General features: G+C 43.8%; 1 protein-coding gene across 1 annotated transcript; it reads left to right on the top strand.

The window, feature by feature from the left end:
* The first annotated feature begins 5,931 nt into the window (after window positions 1-5,931).
* csrnp1b (cysteine-serine-rich nuclear protein 1b) lies at window positions 5,932-18,650 on the top strand. The gene is made up of 6 exons (XM_005722706.1): window positions 5,932-5,991; window positions 6,148-6,500; window positions 12,632-12,830; window positions 14,582-14,841; window positions 14,937-15,233; window positions 15,338-18,650. Exons 3-6 carry the CDS (start codon window positions 12,650-12,652, stop codon window positions 16,328-16,330), a joined length of 1,731 nt encoding a protein of 576 aa, XP_005722763.1. The 5' UTR covers window positions 5,932-5,991; window positions 6,148-6,500; window positions 12,632-12,649; the 3' UTR covers window positions 16,331-18,650.
* The last annotated feature ends 465 nt before the right edge of the window (window positions 18,651-19,115 follow it).

Here is a 19,115-nt window from a genome sequence, read left to right on the forward strand (position 1 = left end):
CCCCTGCCGTTCCCCCATTACCAGCACCACATTGTGCTCCGTCGCCTCGAGTGAAAAAACTGCCACTCGTTAGGAGTTGTGTGGTGATTTTTGTTTGACGACAACCAAGGATGGGATCTAGTTAAGTAACTCTCACAACGAAAGCAAGCGAGCTGCACTGCTCAAAACACACACACAACACACTCAGCCTTTTTTTTGTGTTTTTTTTTCAGTGGGCTCGCTCGGTTTTTTTTTACTTCCTGGCACTGATGACTTCATAAAAAACAGTGCACTCTGACATTGCTACGCAGACAATGAGAACTGAAGAAAAAAATAGAGGAAGTGTTCCGTTTGTGATGGGAAACACAGCAGAGTGTGATTTCCTTGTATGAGCGAGAGTTTGACGTGACGAGAGACTTCCATTGCGTTCTGCCCGTGTGTAACCTTCTGTTATTGAGAAACAGCAAATTTTTAACTCATTCAAAGCCAAACGGTTTCTATAAAGCATGCAACTGCTGTAAAATAGAAGAAGTAGAGTGTAAGAACAATCATAATGATGAATAAAAAAAATTCCAAAGAGTGGAATTTTAAAATGATTTTACGTTAATCTTGGAAACCACACAGCAAATTCTAACAATTGCTATCAGCTCTGCATCAGTATCAGACGAGTCACTGGCAGCCGAGCGCTTCCTGTGCTTTAGAAGCCTCTGTCTTTTTCTTTGAAAGCACGTGTGCTGCATGTAAACATTTCAATGAGGAAGTACTGCAGTCAAAGGAAAATAAGCTGATGAGGGGTTTCGGTTTTGTTGTCTGGGCACTCAGTTGAGCTAATATCTGTGCATGCACTCCCACACTACATCTTCTGGAGCTGTTGCGTGTAAGCCATAAAGCACAAGTTGCCATGTATTGATTTCTGGGTGAAGCAGAGGAGGAGGAGAATCATCCAGAGCTGTAAATTCTGGGAGACATGTGTCCCGACAACACCGCTGTCTGAGTAGTTTTCACAGCAATCGAGGGGAGCGCGACGGCAGCTCAGAGGTCTGCAATGATCACGACGTCTTTGTGATGAAGTGGCCAATTGAGGGAGCCCCGTGTGGAAGTGTGGTTCGGCACAGGTGTGTGAATGTTGACCTCTGACTACTGCTGAGTGATGTGATTTAAATGGACTCTTGTTCAAAGCAGGAGACCCTTCATTTCTAGCAGTGTCAGTCATTCTTAACTCTTTCAGCACCTGTTTCCCATGCCTCATTTTCCCGATTTTCTTTTTGTGTATTAACACTTTCTCCAACCAAAACAAATTACTTTAAAAAATCCCACAGCCATTCACAAGACTAATCACAACAGCATGTTTAAGCTTATCATACTGGAAAGCTCCAAACATGAATGCATGTACTTGAAATCCATTTAAAAAAAAAAACGTGGACCTGTTTTAATTTTTGCTTCTTTAAAAAACTGTTTACACCTGCATGATTACTGCCTCTGCTACGGCTCTTCTTGCTACGTAAAGTTTATCTGTGTTGTGCGTAAATATTCATTACTAGAGCTCAAACATTCAGGGCATTCTTTTTAAACAACAGGACATTTTCAAAACACACTAACCTAAATTTAGTTTCCCCATAGCAGAAAACGGATGGATGGATGGATGGATGGATGGGAAGCCTAAACAATTAGTCAAATGATTAAGAAAATTAAGCTACAGAATAACAGCTAAGGATAATCACCATTTGGCGCTTCCCTGTTGTTTTTCCTAATCAGGTATCTACAAATAATAAAGGCACTCTCGACTCTTGAAGTGGCTGATTTAATCAGCTCAGTGCAGCCATTCTTCTGATAGCCTATTAGGCAATCAATATTATTATGTCAGGAGGGAGTCTATAGCACATCACACAGATGAATAAAACATAGACCGAACATCAGGGAGAGACAATCCAGGGTGCATTAGTCAGACAGCGCTGTGACGTTGCCAAGTAAACAAAACACAAACTGGCAGGTTTTTGTTTCTTGCCCTAAAGCTAAAGACACATAGTACACAAACAGCATAAGAGCACACGCGTATACTGTATGCACTGAGGGAATTCCAAACATAGTGCTTGTTTGTTGGGGAATGAATGGAGGCATTGAACGGCGAACATTTCTTGTCACAGTGCAGTGGTGACAAAGGAAGACGGGAGAGGCAAGTTGCTGAATTAATGAATTGTGTCTGTCTCAGAGCTGAACAACTGAATCTCATGAATATTGCGTTACTATTCAGTTCACATGGCCCTGCAAGGTATAAAAGAAATATAATACTACGCAAACTCATTTTATGTAAACAATTAACATCAGTGGGTTAAAAAAAAGAAGCAAAAAAAGCCAACACACACTTGGAGTTGTCTTTATTGCATCTCCACACTCATCGTCATTAAAGGTGGAGGGAAAAGGAAGAAAGAAATAGTGACCACTCCTTTAATGGGCAGCTGATGATGTCATATCACTACACAGATTCTTTGGTCTCCAAGTAAACCAGCTCTTCTACTTGCTGATTGGCTGACTGGCTTTGAGAGGGGGAGGGTGGTTTTCTTCCCCTTCTTCTTCTTCCTGCTTCTGGATTAATCCCTTTGCCAGAGTGAGCTCATCTCTCCACTTCGTTTTGCTGTCTCTCATGTAACCTCAACAATTATTCTTAATGCAGTCATGTCCAAGTGTACAAAACTGGATGATTTAGAGGGCTGTATTGTCCCTAGAAGATGATGAGGTGTGCTTTCTGCTCAGGTTTTTAAAGTAATCTTATTAACTAAACACTTAGGTGGCAAATTGCGCCTTCTGCTTGAAATCCAATAAGTTTGCCTCTTGCAGGCTTTTGTTGGCAAAGTCTGCTTCCTCGAGAGTTCCTTTCACTACTTAAGTCTCATCCCCTGTAGCCCTGCCGCTTGTTTTCATAGCTGTGATGAACGGCGCCCTGAACTCTTGCACTGGTTGCCCTCTGCAGTGAAACACAATGCCATGTGCCTCTATCACGCTCATGTCTGGGGCTACAGGTGACCAGCTGTCTGCTTGTATTCCTCTCCTCTGGGACAGCTGGAGCCATCAATCAGCTCACCCCCTCCAACCCCACCCTCCCCGAGCCCCATTGTGCCCGTCTGCCCGGTCTGACCACCACAGCAGCACCGTCAGACTCATCTCATCTGCTCTTTCGCTCCTCCGGGGAGCACTTCTCAACTTCCACGTAGTTGCGAATTCATGCTTGTTTCCAGGCTTTCAGGACAAGCTGTGCAAATCTCTCACTGTCTCTGGTGTTGGTTTTTGGTTTGAGTACTCATTGATGAGTTTGGCATTTGGCTCCCATGAACTTGCCCTTCATCTAACAGCTAGTTTTATGATGCCTCTGATGGTCATAAATTGATACATTGTTGAGCCCACTCCACACAGCACGTGCAGTCACAGTCCTTTCTCCCTCTGCAGATGGAAAGCATTGAAGCCCATTATTGTGTTCTTGGAGGGGCGTCTTCCACCATGAACTCTTTGGCACACTTTTAAAGAGAGTGGCCTTAATGTATTCAGGCCTGATTCACAGTGGCTTTGGCACTACCGCTACCATCCCCCCAGCCTACACACACACACACACACACACACACACACACAACTCTTTTTCTTAAAAGAGAGAGTAAACATGTGTGAGTCGCACTGTTCCTTGGAACTTTTTCTTGTTTATCGAAAAGGGAATTGATGAGCCTGACAGGGGACTTCAAAGGGGGACATTAAAAAATTCAGTTTACCTCAGGAGAACTTTGTGAAGGACACTTGATCAAAGAGCAGAAGGACCCAACAGTTGCACACTAAAACTTTTTATGTGACCCAGATTTGCCTGTTGCATAATGCTTGTCTGTCGGAACAACATTGTTGAACCTGTGTCAGTTATCTGAAGTTTGCCAGAACTGCTACTATAATTAGGCTAAACCAAACCATAGAAGTGGCTGAGCAAGCGTGTCTCCAAGCTCTCCGAGCCTTGTCAAACAGAGGGCTAATTGTGAATGTTGGTAATTATTAGCTATTTTATAAAGAAAGAAAGCAGAATTCCTCGGTAATGGTGACTGCTGCTTCTGCTCATGTGACTATCAGTTTCTCCCTCTGGTCTGTGGACAGTTCATTGTTGTGTCTTAAAGAGCTGCAGGGCGACAGGGAAACTAATTGGGTGGAGCATGTCTGGACATACTGACTCCCAGGCTCTCTACTGGAGCGTCGCTGTGCCACACACACACACAGACACACTCACCTTACTCGATTATACACCTTTGACGTGTGAAAACAAAAACAATCATTACTATAAAGCATGCAATCCAATCAGCGATAACAACAGAGACTCTCTGCACAGATGGCACTATTAAATGTTTATTTACATCCTCAGTTACTTAACCTTGTGCTTTAGAAAGATGTAAGTTAAAGGTGCCTGATATTTCTTTCTGATGTTTATTCACTTTTATTGTAACTGCGCATGCCTTTTTTGTTTGTCTTTACAAACAAGCTTTGTGATGAGCAGTTATCCGTGGTTTTTACCATGTTTATTATCACAAAGCCATTCAGTCCTGATCCAGCGCTAATTTACGGCTCCGGTGAAACTGCTGCCTCCAAAGCAAACGACGTCAAGTAAATCTACATGTTTGCATTTGTTGGGTGTTATTTTAGCACCACTTATTCTAATTTGAATAGAGAAACTCTGTGTTTTCAGCGAGAGCTGCGGAGGGACTGTTTCTGCTGCCATTCGGCTTGAAGTGCCTGTTTTTGGCTTTCAGGGTGGGGCTCTAAGGGAGGCCCTTGGGCACAGTAGGTAGTGAGAAAGGGGTCTTCTTTAAGGAGGACACAATTTGCATAGGTCTATGTACACAGCTTTCGGAGACCTCTCCCCAAATATCTGAGTCGAGCACCTGTATTGACATTGGGAGAACACTTTGTCTCAGGATTCAAGTCCAGCTAGGAATGAAAGCAAACCACCACAGCGCGCTCGCCGTGGGCAGCTAGACTCGCAAATACCTGAGAGGACTTTATCAACTGGGGTGGGGAGGGTTCGTGACGCTGCTACTTCATGAGAAAAGGGTTGCAAATGAATCCCATCAGTGATTACGACACATAGAGTTGTGTTGTAATCCAACAACTAAAAGAGATGATGTAAAAGAGTTGATGATACAGTCTTGATCCCTGGGGACAAAAGACAAGGTCAGCAAATGAAGTTAAATGTATTTAAGTGGGGCCTTTCTGCTGTTATAGAGTTTGTTTTATGTAACTGAGAGAAAGAAAACAAAATTCAGAGAAAACTATGGTCCTAAAAAGTAAACAAATGAAAGAAGGAAGGAAAGTAAGATGAAATTAAGAGGAAACTATCACCCCAAAAATAAACAAATGAAAGAAGGAAGGAAAGTACAAATGAAGTTTAGAGGAAACTATTGCACTGAAAAAGACTTGAGGGAAGAAGAAAGGAAAACAATATGGAAATTATGAGGAAACTACAACCATGAAAATGTAATAATAAAAACACCTATTTCTTTTCAAAGAAATAGGTGTTACATCCATTACACAAGATGAGCATGCAGTTTCTGGGGCTTTCAAACTCATCTCATTGCCCTAAATAAACATCAAGCCACTCAAGTTACTTTGTTAACCAACTTAGTTAACTAAACTGTTTTCACCATGTAATTTAAAAAAGAAAAGAAAAGAAAAAAGAAAGAAAGAAAGAAGAGAAATCATTCCAGGACAGTAGTTGTGATTGCTTGGTTATGATAAGAGGTGGCGTTTCCTCTAAAGCCTACTTCACTTTTGCGTTCCATGTAAAAAGAAACTGAGTCAGAATTTCATGCAGCTTACTCAGTGTTTTCCTTTAACTGGAAATAAGCCACAGCGTATACAACATTTAGGCACCACCCACGTTACAATAGCAGGACTTTTATCTGCCTGGTGATCACACAGTTTGTGACTGCTCATCAGCTGCTAATATAGAGAGGAACCTGGGGATTCCTATAACTGCCTGTAGAGTGTATAATAGTGAGTATGTATTTAAAAAGGGTGATAAAAAGAAGAAGAAAAACGTATTTTATTGTGTTTATTTCATCAATCTATTACTACTACTCCCAGGCTATTATTATTATTATCATCATTATTATTATTATTATTAGTGACCAATTGAGTTTTCTCACGCAGGTAGTAAGGGCTCAAACCAAACACAGAAGGACGGGCAGGAAGCGGCGTGGGCAGCCTCCTTGTGTCACCGCCTGCGTCAGACTAGACGCCAGGAGGGAGTTTTCCACTGACGAAAAAGCCTGCGCTTCTCGGCAGTCTGCTACAGACAAGGGAAGCGCTTCAGCTGGTACGGATCCCGTGCGGCAGAGAGGCACAGACAATAGGAGAGAATAAAAAAAAGGCTGTGTGTACGCGGGGGATAAGCGCTACGTTTATTCGTGCCATTTGGATTACTTCCACCGTTAACACCCGTCGGCTGTGTTACCCAGCGTGACTATTTGGTGACTGATGGTGATCGGATACTTGAACTGGTGGTGAGTACAAACAGAATCGGGAGTTTCGCTGATGGGTTATTGAACACCGTAATTTACGCGTTCAACCTCAGCGGAGGGAAGCAGGGGGGAAGCCAGATAGTTTGACTGTTTATTCTCGTGTGTCAGGAGTCGTTTAAATGCCCTGTGCGGTTTGTGTCTATGCGTGTCATCTCTGGTGGGGTTTTATTCGCTTGATTTCTTTTTGTACACTTTGCCTGACGCTTTATTGGAAATGGACGGGGCTGTGGTGGCCCCCGCTAGTTAAAGTTGAGTTTTAATGAATTGTTTTCTGGTGGCAGCACACGGGTGCTGGTATTCACGGTAACTGGAAAGAATTAAAGTCATTTAACTGATTTTCTTTTTAAACGCGAGATTCCACGACCCGCTTCATTCACTTGGTGATTGATTGATTTATTTGTTTTTAGATCGATCGCTGATTAATCAGCGTTTTACAAACTTCACGGCTCACGCCGGGAAAGCCGTGCTTCCCACCGCTGTGGGTTTTCGGCTGCGGATTCATTTAGGTGATCTGAACTGTTGATGAGGTCGGCTTTGTGTATTCAGCCCGTGCGGAGTTGTTCTTGTTCACCTCGGCGGTGCTGGTGCGCCTCTTGTAACTAGAGCGACTCCTGAAGGCACTACATCTGAGCACACAGCTGACAGGGCTGCTGTCATTAGAATTAGCATTAATCATGAGGCATGATCGGGTCAGCTGGGGGAGAGAGCCGGCTGGACTCGTACGACGTGCCTATTCGACCCGATATAATTATAGGTTTTTAATTTTGGGGGGGATTTTAGCGATTTGCCACATGCAGGTAACAGTTCAGTCTTTGAGCCAGGTGTGGACAAGGAATGCGGAGCTCCTTCATTGTTTGATCAGTTTTCCATCACGGCATGTGGACCTTTCTCTTCTTTCTTTTAAAATGCGTAAATGACTGAAGTTTCTAATTCATTTAAGTACTATAAAGAGAAAATGATGTCAATGTGGTTTATTTTTATTGTTATTCTCATCCAAAGGTCTTGATTTATTAATTTTATTATTTTTTCCAGGTATAACACTGCCCTCTGGGGCTTTTATTTATTTATTTAATCTCTGGACAGTGTCTGTTTTCGATAAAGCGCCTGAGTCGATTTAATCGTCTCTAGCGCGACCTCACCCGGATCATTTTTGGAATCATGTTTTTTGGAATTAGGCTACAGAGAGCTGAATGATCCTTTGTTTACTGAGAAGGAATACAGCACTCGGTGCTGTGCATTTAATGTCCAAGGAGGTTTCAGATGTGTTAAATAAGTCATTGTCTCTGCTTATTTAACATCATTTTCCATTTATAGCACACATTTTGCACCCACGTCCCTCTTTAAAATAACAATTGACCTGTTTGCTGCCTCCTTATTAAAACTGCCAATGCACTCCCAAATCCTCTCAAATGATTTGAAGGAATTCGCAGCACAGCGAATAACATCCCCACATCCTAACTGCCTCATCTCCATCGTGTGATCCTGCATTCAGTTTGCCTTGTGGTGCCTGCAGCTGTCAGACACAGCACAGATAATCTGGATGGCCACTTCCTGTGCACTGCAGTGCATGTTTCACAACCTCAGGAAGCTCATGCACACTTTTAGTATCTGTCTCCCCAGCTGGGAGAGGCAGCAGCCGCATGCTGGGTTCAGACAAGGTTCTCTGTGCCTGCTTCATTTTGGTCACGCAGGATGGCCCCACGCTTTTGTGCCTGGAGACGAGGGTGGAGTGGGGGGGTGTGTGCGTGTGTGTGTGGAGGGGGTAACACGGAGCCTGCTGACAGCCTCCAACACAGCAGCCGAGAGCTCCCATCTGCTTTGTCCTCTCTCAGCATTCCATACAGCAAGTGTCCCAGACTGGAGCATGACCCCTGAACCCGAAGCCACTCCCCCCTCCCTCCACCCAAACACACACCCAAAAGCTGTGTGTTTTCTGCTTGTGGACTGCTATTCTAAAGAGGTTTTCTCAAAGTTTGCTGCTGTGCACTTGGCACAGTTTCTGTTATTTGCAAGCGTGTTACAGAAAAATCAAAGCTGCATGTCATTTTGTCTGCACAGTGAATGCCATTCGAGGTAAAGAGTGGAAAAAACAGTTTTAGCCTTCCCTTTAAAGCAGGAGTAAAGCAACCCAAACAGTGGGTAAATAGTCCTCTGCAAGCATCACCTGGACATTCAGGTTTGCTCTGCATAACAGATTAATGGCAGCCTGGGGCATGTGAAGTCCACGTGCAAGCTAATACCCTGTCAGGTGTGGCTAGGAAAGGTGGCTGGCTCAAGTGTCTAGTGGGAGTAGGACTTTCCAGTGGTTAGCAGTAGAAAACACATCTGGGTTAGATAGAGCCTGTGTTCTTCTTCCACTATTACTGCGGGAGCAGTGCTGCCAGAATGGAATTCCTGTGGCTTGGAAACATGACATTATTTATTTGTTTTGTACAGTCCTCCCTCCTTCTTCCCACTACCTCTCCTTTTTGGAATCGCGCTGTGCACGGGTCAAGGCAGAGGAACAGAATGTTTCTGTGGCACAGTCACAGCAAGCTTTGCGGCTTCGGTGAGAACAACAGGCTTATAGAGGAGAAAGCGGGAGCGCTCCCTGCATTGTTCCAGCAGGTGGAGCGCTTCTGACTAACAGCTGACTTCATAAGAAATGAGCCAGTGTTTCCCCCAGCTGTGCAGGAGCTGGAATCCAGCCCATCCGTCACCTTGACGGCTTTGATCAATTATCTCCCGTCCTCTCGGTGTCAGAACTGGAAGTGAGAGGTGCAGTACCTTGAAAGCCTGCAGGGGCTGTCCTGCCCAGCCACGGTTCTACACACACGGGAAGGATCCCAAGCTTATCATTATCACATTTTATGAGCACTCAGTCAGTCATTCAGACACTGCACAAGGCTGTCAGTGTGCCATGTAAATGCTCCCGGCTGGCTAAGATTAGTGCAACTTGTCGCTCCCACCCACACGGTTATCAGCTGCAAAAGGGCTGGACAGGCGGTGCGAGGGGGCAAAGTCAACTGTGACTTGTCCTGATGGCTGAGGGGCAGACGGAAGCAGTTCAAACAGGGTGAAAGTTGATATCTGTGCAAAACCAAAGATGTGTATAAGAAAGCTTTTATGATTTGGTTCTTTTTTTTGTGATTCTGATTAAACTAAAGCTTTCCGATAAGTTGGTTTGATAAGATTTACTGTGGCATTTTGCCTTTTTAAAAGTAATTCAAACTCTTTTACATCCTTCTCAAATAATTGAATAATCTTTTATAAAAGGGTTTGAGGGGCTGTCTGCAGATTTAAAATCAAAATGAATTGAAATTCTAAAGTCGTACAAACAGCCCCGTAGCTGGATGTATCAAGATAATCTTATTCAACTGACATAGTTATGCATCTGACTTGAGCTGTGTAGTGCTTCTGGTGACAAATCTCCTCGCCAGAGATTTATCTTTCCAAGTCTGTGACAACTGGCTGGGGAGCACCTCGGTGGATGCGTCCTTTATCTGCCTGCCTGTGTGCGGTTGATGGAATGACAGTGATGCATAATTTAGCGCACGCTGAAAACATGCTGCGCTCCTTCTCTGGCTCGGCTGTCCGATCACATCCATTCTCCATTTAGAGCAGACATCCACAGGCACCGCTTTCTTGACGAGCCAGCGCCGAATTCCTCTCTTTTTATCTTTGTCCCACCCTTTTGCAAATGAGTCACTACGCAATGTCTTTTCTCTTTTCTTTTTTTTCTTTCTTCTTTTTTTTTTTTTTTTCTTCACCCCGGGTCCCTTGTTCCATCCGCTGTCTGTGCTCTCTTGGCCTTGTTCAGTGGGTGCAGCGGCTGAGCAGGCTGAGAAGCTCCAGATTGACTACAAGCCGTCCCCTTGCCAGGATTAACCTCTCGCCATTGTTTCTGCCCGTTGAACAGGATTAACAAATCAATGTGTCAGGTAGACTGCAGTCAAGAGACAATGACCCAGTTCTGACACCACTGCCCCCCCACCACCACCTCTCTCTCTTTCTCTCTCTCTCTCTCTCTCTCTCTCACTCTCCTGCACCCCCCCCCCCCCCCCCCCCCTTCTGCCTCACTGCAGCTTTTAATTAAAAAGACTTTGCTTAGCTGGCGCTATGCACTCCCTGGAGGATGCTTCACAGCTTTGTTTTTTTTGTGGGGTTTTTTTTTTCTGGGAACTGGAGCTGGGAATGGTGGCAGAATTGTAAGGTGAACCCTCGCGTGCTCTGCGTGCACAGAGACGTGAGCTTTGTGGTGTTTTTCAGAACACACATGTTGTCTGATAAGGGAACACACAAAGCAACAGATGCGGCACCCAGGTGTTTCTAAATGGTTTCAAGACAAATCCCATCATCATGTCATAATATTAGTTATACGTGTACAAGGCATTTTGAGATTATTTTTTTTGCACGAGTAAGCTGAAGGATAGGATGGGGGGGGGGATTCAGTGCCCCCCCCCCCCTTTTTTTTTTTCCTCCACTCTTATTGTCTGTGTAATGTGAAGGCTACAGTGTGGAAGGGAGCTTTTTTGTTTGTTGCAGCGACAGTGTGAGTTGGCTTGACCTATTGCAAGGTGATTCATTCATCATGCGTGCACTGGGGACAACAATATCTGACCGCAGCAATAACAATAACCCCCTCCCTGTACATCTGCAAAGATGCACCCACTGCCTATACGAAGGTGTCAGCCTCTTGCCCTTGACTTTGCCTTTGTCCTTGTCATAAGGATTTTTTTTTCATAACTGCTCTCTGTTGCATGCAGAAAATGGCTCTTTTCTTTGTACACCAGCTTCCAGATCTTCTTTTTCTTCTGTTCTTTGAGTAATGACATCCCGATGAGACAAGCAAGACATGCAGATCACACATGGATTCAAAGTTCCTATAAAGTCACTGGAGCATTTCTGACAAATTGGCTGTGTGCTAAAGAGCAATGGTCACATTTTAAGCTGTTGGAAGGATGGTTGGGTGTTTTACGTGTGTGCAGTACCGTGTTTAGTAAGAGTATGTTTTAAAAAATGACGAAAATCAAAGTGATTCAGCTGCAATGTTGAAAGATTTGTAAGCAGTTTGACGGTGAAACGAGGTAAAGTCTCCTTTTCCCATTCCACATCATCATCTGAGGGAGTGTCTGTGCTGGAGCACGGCCCGGTTGTGTCCTACCTCTCCCTTCACTTCCTTCCTCCCTCCCTCCACCCTCTCCCTCCCTCCCTGGTTAAGATAGCAGGGGCTCGTCCTCGCAGTGATGATAAACTGTGCCGTCTAGCAGCAAGCATCGCCTGCTAATCTTCCCAACTTCTCAAAAGTTGGGAAGATTAGATTGTTTGGTGTTTGCTAAGGTCACGAGACACATTTGTATCCCTTAACCATAAAACACAAAAGCAGCAACCTTGCTTTTCATCAAATCTGCTCATTTGTCATGTCAGCGGTTGCTCTTTTTGAAATTTTGCCTGGAAAAAGACGGGGATTTAGTCGAGCTTTGAAAGTGTTGCTGCCCGACAAAAATAAACATTAAACACATCGACAAATCTTATACTTGGAAAGGTGATATTAGGCAATATTTTTAAAGATTAGAGGGCAGACAGCACTCCCTCCCACTGAAAGCATTATTTTTTTACTTTTCTCTCTTTTACTCAGCTCTGGATATGTGGACAACAAAACATTCTGCCTATGCGTAGCTGCGCATGTATTCAATGACTTCTATGTGGACACGTTACTTATGACCAGTGGCAAATTGCCCTTGCTTTCCTTCGGACTGCATATTTGATTGCAAGGGCTGCTTAAAGTGACTGATTAGAAAATAAAATGTCAGGTCACCTCTGTTTGGTCGTCTCTCTTAATTTATGCGTTTGCTGAGCCGATGAGATTTAGAAGAGGGTGAAGGGTTTGCTAATTGTTGACTTAGGCAAATGGAACTGATTGATTGCTTCCTGTGCCATTGTTCTCAACTGAGAGTAGCAGGAGACTGGTATGCATACATGACTCACTTGTACCATTGATTTTGTTTAAATAAAAGCCTGACAATGTACAGTTGATAATTTATTGGGTTAATAAAATAAAGATCCGGTGATGATTTGTTAAAATAACTGTTAGTAATTTGCTAATTCGTCTCCTTCTCTCCTCCTTGCTGCAGATCTTTTGCGCTAACGCCATGAGTGGGCTTCTCAAGAGGAAGTTTGAGGAGGTGGATGAGGACCCATGCTACTCCTCACCGTCGCCCTCTTCCCTTTCCTCTGCCTGCTCAGGCTGGGACTCGGAGGCGGAGAGCTGCTTCTCGGACACCCTGGATTCCACCCCCAGCAACCCCAGCTCCCCGGCAACAAATTTCAACAGTGAGTATCTCTCTCCAGCGATAATAAATCACAGAAAGAGCTGATGGCACATGTTTTTATAATGCATTCTCTTGCCTTTAACATCCGCTGAGACTCTGATAACAAACTTAGATAAATGGGGGAGAGGTTAAGGAATTTAGGCAGCTGGCAGGCCATGAAACACTTCACAGAAATGATTTCAGACTTCTGCAATGAATACCTCTTTTGATTTCATGCCCTAAAGCTGCAAAATGGCTAATCACATTATGCACTGGCTGCTCACCTTGGCTGTGTCGCCACCTTCTTCTCAAAGCCCCGCATGCAGGCACAGCCTCACCTTTTCTTGCATGATGTGGGTCGCGCGGCCTTGGGCCGTTTTGTGTCTCGACCTGGGTGCGTCTGCTGAGCTTTAGGGGACCGACCGGCTTGGAAAGGGATTGCGGTGTATGGGAGAAGGGCAAACAGTTGTGAGGTTTCCAGGATGGTGGGGCAGGCAGCCAGGAAGAGAAGCATGGCAGGTTGCCAAGGCTGGGAACACACAGAGCCTTGTCTGAAGCCCGGGCGTGCACCCAGCACAGGTGCTGAAAGTGAGTGGGTGAAGGGATACAAAAAAAAAAAAGGGGGGGGGGGGGTAGGACAATCAAGAAAAAAAGGCGTGCAGACACATCTGAAGGAGCAGATTGGCTGGATCATTATAATCCAGTGTTTACACAGAAATTGTGAAGTGACTGTTGGACACAGCAGAGAAGATGATGGATGTGAAGCTGTACCTTGGTAGTTTATTTTTATGTGTATTACCCCAAGCAGCAGATCAGACCACATAGTAGAACTATTGTGTGCCGCTTACCTCTATTAAGGTAAAAGGTTACTTTTCCAAGCTTCAGGTATCACACCAGCTTTCCGTGTCTTTTAAGGCCAGTTCAGGGCGAACTAGAAGTCTACAAGGATCTCCCCACCAAATAATAATTGTAATGTCCGACACATGTGGCTTGTAGATTCGAAAAGTTCTGGTGACTCAGGCAGAAGGGAAAAAGTTGCTTGTCTCTAAAAGAGTCTCTAAAGTTTTGTTGAATATTCCTGGGTGGAGGAAGTGGAATATATAATAAAACTTGAATAATTGGGCTTTTTTTCCACATATGGTTCTACTTTGGCTCCCATATGGTTTTATTGTATTTGTCTGGGTATAGAAAGATCGTGAGCACTTTTTAACAGCGAGAGAACCTTTGACCCGTTTCAGTTACTGGGCCATTTGTGGGGATTGTCAGCTAGCAGCGAGACCCGGGTGGGCAGGTTTTATTCTTGCCCTTAGGGCTACACTTCCACCCTTCACCCCCATCTGGAAGCCTCAAGCATTTACTCCCCACTTTTGTGATCCTGGCGGCTCTGTTTCCTCCACTTTCCTGGCCAACAAAGGGAAATTCCTGGGTTGGGTGTTTTGTTTTGTTTTTTTGTTTTTTTTGTCGCACAGTAGGGCAAGTTACAAAGCTAAATGGATTCTTGGGTTAGTGTAGGTTTCACTTTACAGGATGTAAGCGTGTTAGAGTCCTGTTAGCAGTGTCTTTTAATTGGGTACATGATAAGGCGGGAGCAATGAATCAGAGGGGTGTCCTTTTACTGTCTGTTCAGCAGCATTTATACACCTCTCAAGTACAAGTGCTGGGGAATTATGCCATCTAGTGGCACGAAAGTAAGAATCCCCCCTCTTTAGAGCATCCTCTCTTACTTGTGCATCATGTATTCTAATCCTGCCTCTTTTTTTCCCCCATCCATAGCAACGTCCATCCTTAAGAAATCCAAACGAGCGCGGCGGGGCAATGTGACGTTTGACCAGGTGACGGTGTTCTTCTTCCCTCGGTGCCAGGGCTTCACCAGCGTTCCCAGCCGAGGAGGATGCACTCTGGGCATGATGCAACGCCACAGTGCACTCCGCACATATTCGCTCGCAGAGTTTGCCGTGGAGCAGCGGCTCCTGCGTCGGGAAAAACTCCTCAACAGACTCAGGGAAGAGAAACTGGAAGCTCTCAAACTGAAGGTGTGCACCATAAAAGAAATGCAGTGGTTAAGGGATCTATGAAACTGTGCCTGTTCAACATGACAAATAAACTTTGTTCCTTTTGTTGTGTTCAGCTGACAAAAAATGGAACCCAGGAGAGCGAGGAGGCCGAAAAACTTACAGTGGATGACATCCCAGAGCAGGATATTGACATCAGTGGAGCCAACGTCGACGAGGGCTCTTTTCTCCAGCCTTACACGTCCAAGCGCCGCTATGCGCTGCTCAAAGCGGCTGGTGTGAAGAAGATCGACAAGGAGGAAAAGAGGCAGCTGCACGAGCTGAGGCTCTCCAGGGAGAACTGTGGTTGCGACTGTCAGGGGTTCTGCGAACCTGAGACTTGCAGCTGCAGCCTGGCTGGCATCAAATGTCAGGTAAGAGCCCCAACAATTTCATGCTATCAAGAGCACCCGGGCAAGACACAGCAACTTAGGAGTTTCTGTTGCATGATTTAAGAACTTTTCTTTACTTCTTGCAGATGGACCACTCCTCTTTTCCATGCGGATGTACCAAGGATGGATGCGGAAACATGGAGGGCCGCATTGAGTTCAACTCCACCAGGGTACAGACGCATTACATCCACACTATAATGAAGCTGGAGCTGGAGAAGAGGCTGGAGGAGCAGTCCAGCACAGAAGAGGATGAGGAGAACACAACCGGTGCCACCCCCTTACCAGCAGTGCCCTCCTTCCCCTTCAGCTCAGAGATGACAGCAGCTGGGGAGAACAGCTGCAGCAGCGATATGACAGACTTGTCGGACTCTCAGAGTGAGGACTCGGAGGCAGGCGAAGGTCCGTGTGAGCCCAGCGCCCAGCTGGATGTTGATGAGAAAGGCCTGAGCCGCATACTGTGTTTCAGTGACACAGAAAACAGTTCGAGAAGTAGCAAGGACAGCGGCGATAAGAGCGACAAAGACACTTGTTGCCCAGAGCAGCAGCAAGAGCAACAGCAGCCATCTACGGAGGCGTTTAGTAGCTTTAGTATGGTGGACTTTGCAGATGAGAATGACAATATAGACGCTGCACTGCTGGACTCTTCGGACGATCAAACAGACAATCGAGCAACAGCCATTTCAGAACTTTTGGATGAGAATGCCAACCAGGGAAACGCTCTCTTCCATAGCTGTAGTGTTCCACACACGCCCTCTCCCACAGTCGATCGCTCAGCTAGCTACGACATGGAGCTGAGCCTCTCGTCTGAGTCAGACCTGGAGTTTTTCGATGGCTTCCCCTGTTTGGGGCCCACCTCCCTCTACAACTCCCTCAAGGAGTACGAGCACATGGACAACTTTTTTCAGTTTCAGTTGCCTAGTTATCCCAGTTTCCCTGCAGCCAGTGACCCAGGGACCTGCCTCCTGGAGTCGCTGATTGGCCTTTCAGAGTCCGTCCCAGAACCCCCCGCCACTTTTACAGACAATCAGCTGTTGGAGGAAGCCATGAAATTGTCTGTGATGGAGTCTGTGAAAGTTTGACCCACGCAAGGTGAAAAATTTGTGGACAGTGCAAGAAAAACGCAGGTTTGAAAATGCACATAAGATGTCAAAGTGTTGGAGGAAGCTGTGATTGCGTTTGATTTTTATTTTTTTTTCTCCCTCTCGCCTAATAATAAACGTTCAAAATTCCAGACTTGCCTTCAAAATTGTAAGCAAAGCAGTTTGGAATGATTGCTGTGTGAGACGGCAGCTAGTGTTGAAAGAGATACTAAACGTATATCAATTTGATCAGGCATATTAAAAATAATAATAAAAAAGATGTGGTGGCTCTCAATTCCTAAGAAAGCTTGTTTAACCAAACCAAGATCACCAACCATACGCTAAATGGGAATGAACCCTCTGGGGCCAGGTTGGGAATCTCAACACAGCTGAATGTGCACCTCAGGGATTTTTTTTCTAGCTTTTGGAGGCAATGTACCTTTGCTGTGATGGCCTTCATATGAAAACCAGAGTCAAATGGTAACCTGTTCGCGCCCTAGATTTTAGGCTAACACCCGGACGACTTGAGTAGAAGGGGTCCTCCTCGTGTTAAATCCTAAAGCTAGTGGACTCTTTCTCCTCAAGATCTCTCCCAAGGGTCTTTTATGGTACAAATAAAATCCCTCTAAAATCTCCTTGATCAGCACTTTATCTGTGAAAAAAAAAATAGTTATGTATGAATAGGCATTGTTTTGGTCGAACGGGATCGATTCAACAGTTAAACGCTAACATGACGGAGTTTCATATTTATGAGCAGGGTAACTAGATATAATGCTCATGCCATTTAAAAGCTGTAGCTGTATTGTCTTTTTACTTTTGTTTTAAATTATTTCCTTTTATGAATTCCTTTTATTTATTTCTGATGAAGCTTAGTTTCACTCAAGCAGCACTGTGGTTTGATATTTCACCTGAAAGTGCAATCTTCCTTCCTGTTTTTTTTTGTTTTTTGTTTTTTGTTTTTTTCCTTGTCCATATCACATTTAGGCATTGTTATGGGAAATGGGATCACAAGTCCATCAGCAAGTATTTAATATCTATTCTCTTTTACAGTTTAACTATTTTCTTTTTTTTCTTCTTTTTTTTTTGGATAACTTATTATGTCATTATTTCACTAGTTATTTAATTTAAGACGCCTGGCAATAAAATGGGGTGTTGTAAAGTTTACTGGATGTGCCTGCTTATCGGGGGGAGCCATGCATGCTAATAGAGTGTGCACAGCGCTTCCATTTAAGCTTTGGGACTGAAAACTGTGGAATCTCCCTAATCACTGAAACTAAATTATGGTTCTGTTGTATTGCTGCCTATAATGTAAACATAGAAAATTACACTAATATTTTCTAACTAATTTATGTAGAATGACAAAAGAATTCTAATCACTGACAAATTGAATATTTTATTAAGCAAAAACGAGTAATTTTCAATCTGGGTCGACCTTTGTAATATATGAATTATAGAGAAATGTATACTTATGAAGGTTATTGCTCTCCAGCATTCTGAAGTATTTTTCATAGGCAGCCTTATGGTTCGATATCTTAGAGACATGCCACTAAAACTAAGTAAATTGCGAAGATCAATTTGATTGTACTCTGAATTTCTTTGGAAGTCTGTGACTTGGCTTACGATATGTTATGACTTACACATGTAAAGGGTTTTTGTGCATAAAAACTGCATATATTATACAATTTTTATCGCACGCGCAAACCCTGAAAATTGAAGAGTTGCCTCATTAATTATTGAACGAGACCTTTCAAAGGTGATTGTACTGTCACCTGTGTGAAGAGCCGAGGGACACTAGAGAGTCAATGTACATATCTCACCCTTTCTACAGCTGTTTCAACAGCCTTTCTGGACCCTTTAGAAATTATGCATGCAGGTCCTGTTTGTTAAAACTTGTTCTGATTAATTGTATACTTTGAAAAAGTGCCAAGTGCACATTTTGGAACTGTATTATTCGCTTTTTTGCCTTTTTTGATTACTTTGAAGTCCATCCAATATATGTTCTTATGCCATGAAGCGGGCACTCATTTTTTTTGCAAGCAGGCATTTGATTCTCTTGTATAAAACATCAAATCTCATGAAGAAATGGCAACAGTGAGTGTTCAATGTAATGTATTACAGTACAATTTATATTGTTTTCAAAGAAATTGTCTTACTTTTTTTGCCTTTTGTGTTGTACATATTTCTGCTTGAATGGTCCTGCAGAGCAAACAAAGCTGCTTTAATTTTTTTTTTTTTTACATACTCACACATTAACTTGCTGTTCAGGAACAGTGTCTTTCATCTACGCCATTTTGACAGCCTGTCCCTCCAAATAATAATAATAAAAAAAATGTTTTCTAAATCTTTGACTGTTTTTTGTGTTTGTAAAATGCTGAAAAGTAAACTTTTTGCATTGTTGGGGGGAAAAGCATGGACAAAAACTCCTAGGGGTATTATTTCTAGCTTTCTTTGGTGGGAGGGGGTATACTTGATATATTAATAATATATTTTAGCTAATAAGCCAAAAATATGTGTTATAATTGGTTTAACCCTTTCTAGACCAGCAAATAATTGCAAGAAGTGTAGCGGTTTGCACATCTGTTTGCCAAGCAAAGGGTTTCTGGTTCAATTCCAGCCAGAGACACAAACCCTTCCTGGGGTCAGGGTTTGCATTAAACATGTGAAGCTAAAAGTAGCAAAAGTAAAATAAGCACACTAATGTACTTTCAAATTATATGTAGCTCAGGTAATCTACAGTACACTGCTACTTTACACCAGTGGTGGTGAAACCTCTAGCAAAGGAAAA

This window comes from Pundamilia nyererei, unplaced genomic scaffold (assembly GCF_000239375.1).
Source record: "Pundamilia nyererei isolate P.nyererei 1_Seehausen unplaced genomic scaffold, PunNye1.0 scaffold00007, whole genome shotgun sequence".
Taxonomy (NCBI): Eukaryota; Metazoa; Chordata; class Actinopteri; order Cichliformes; family Cichlidae; genus Pundamilia; species Pundamilia nyererei.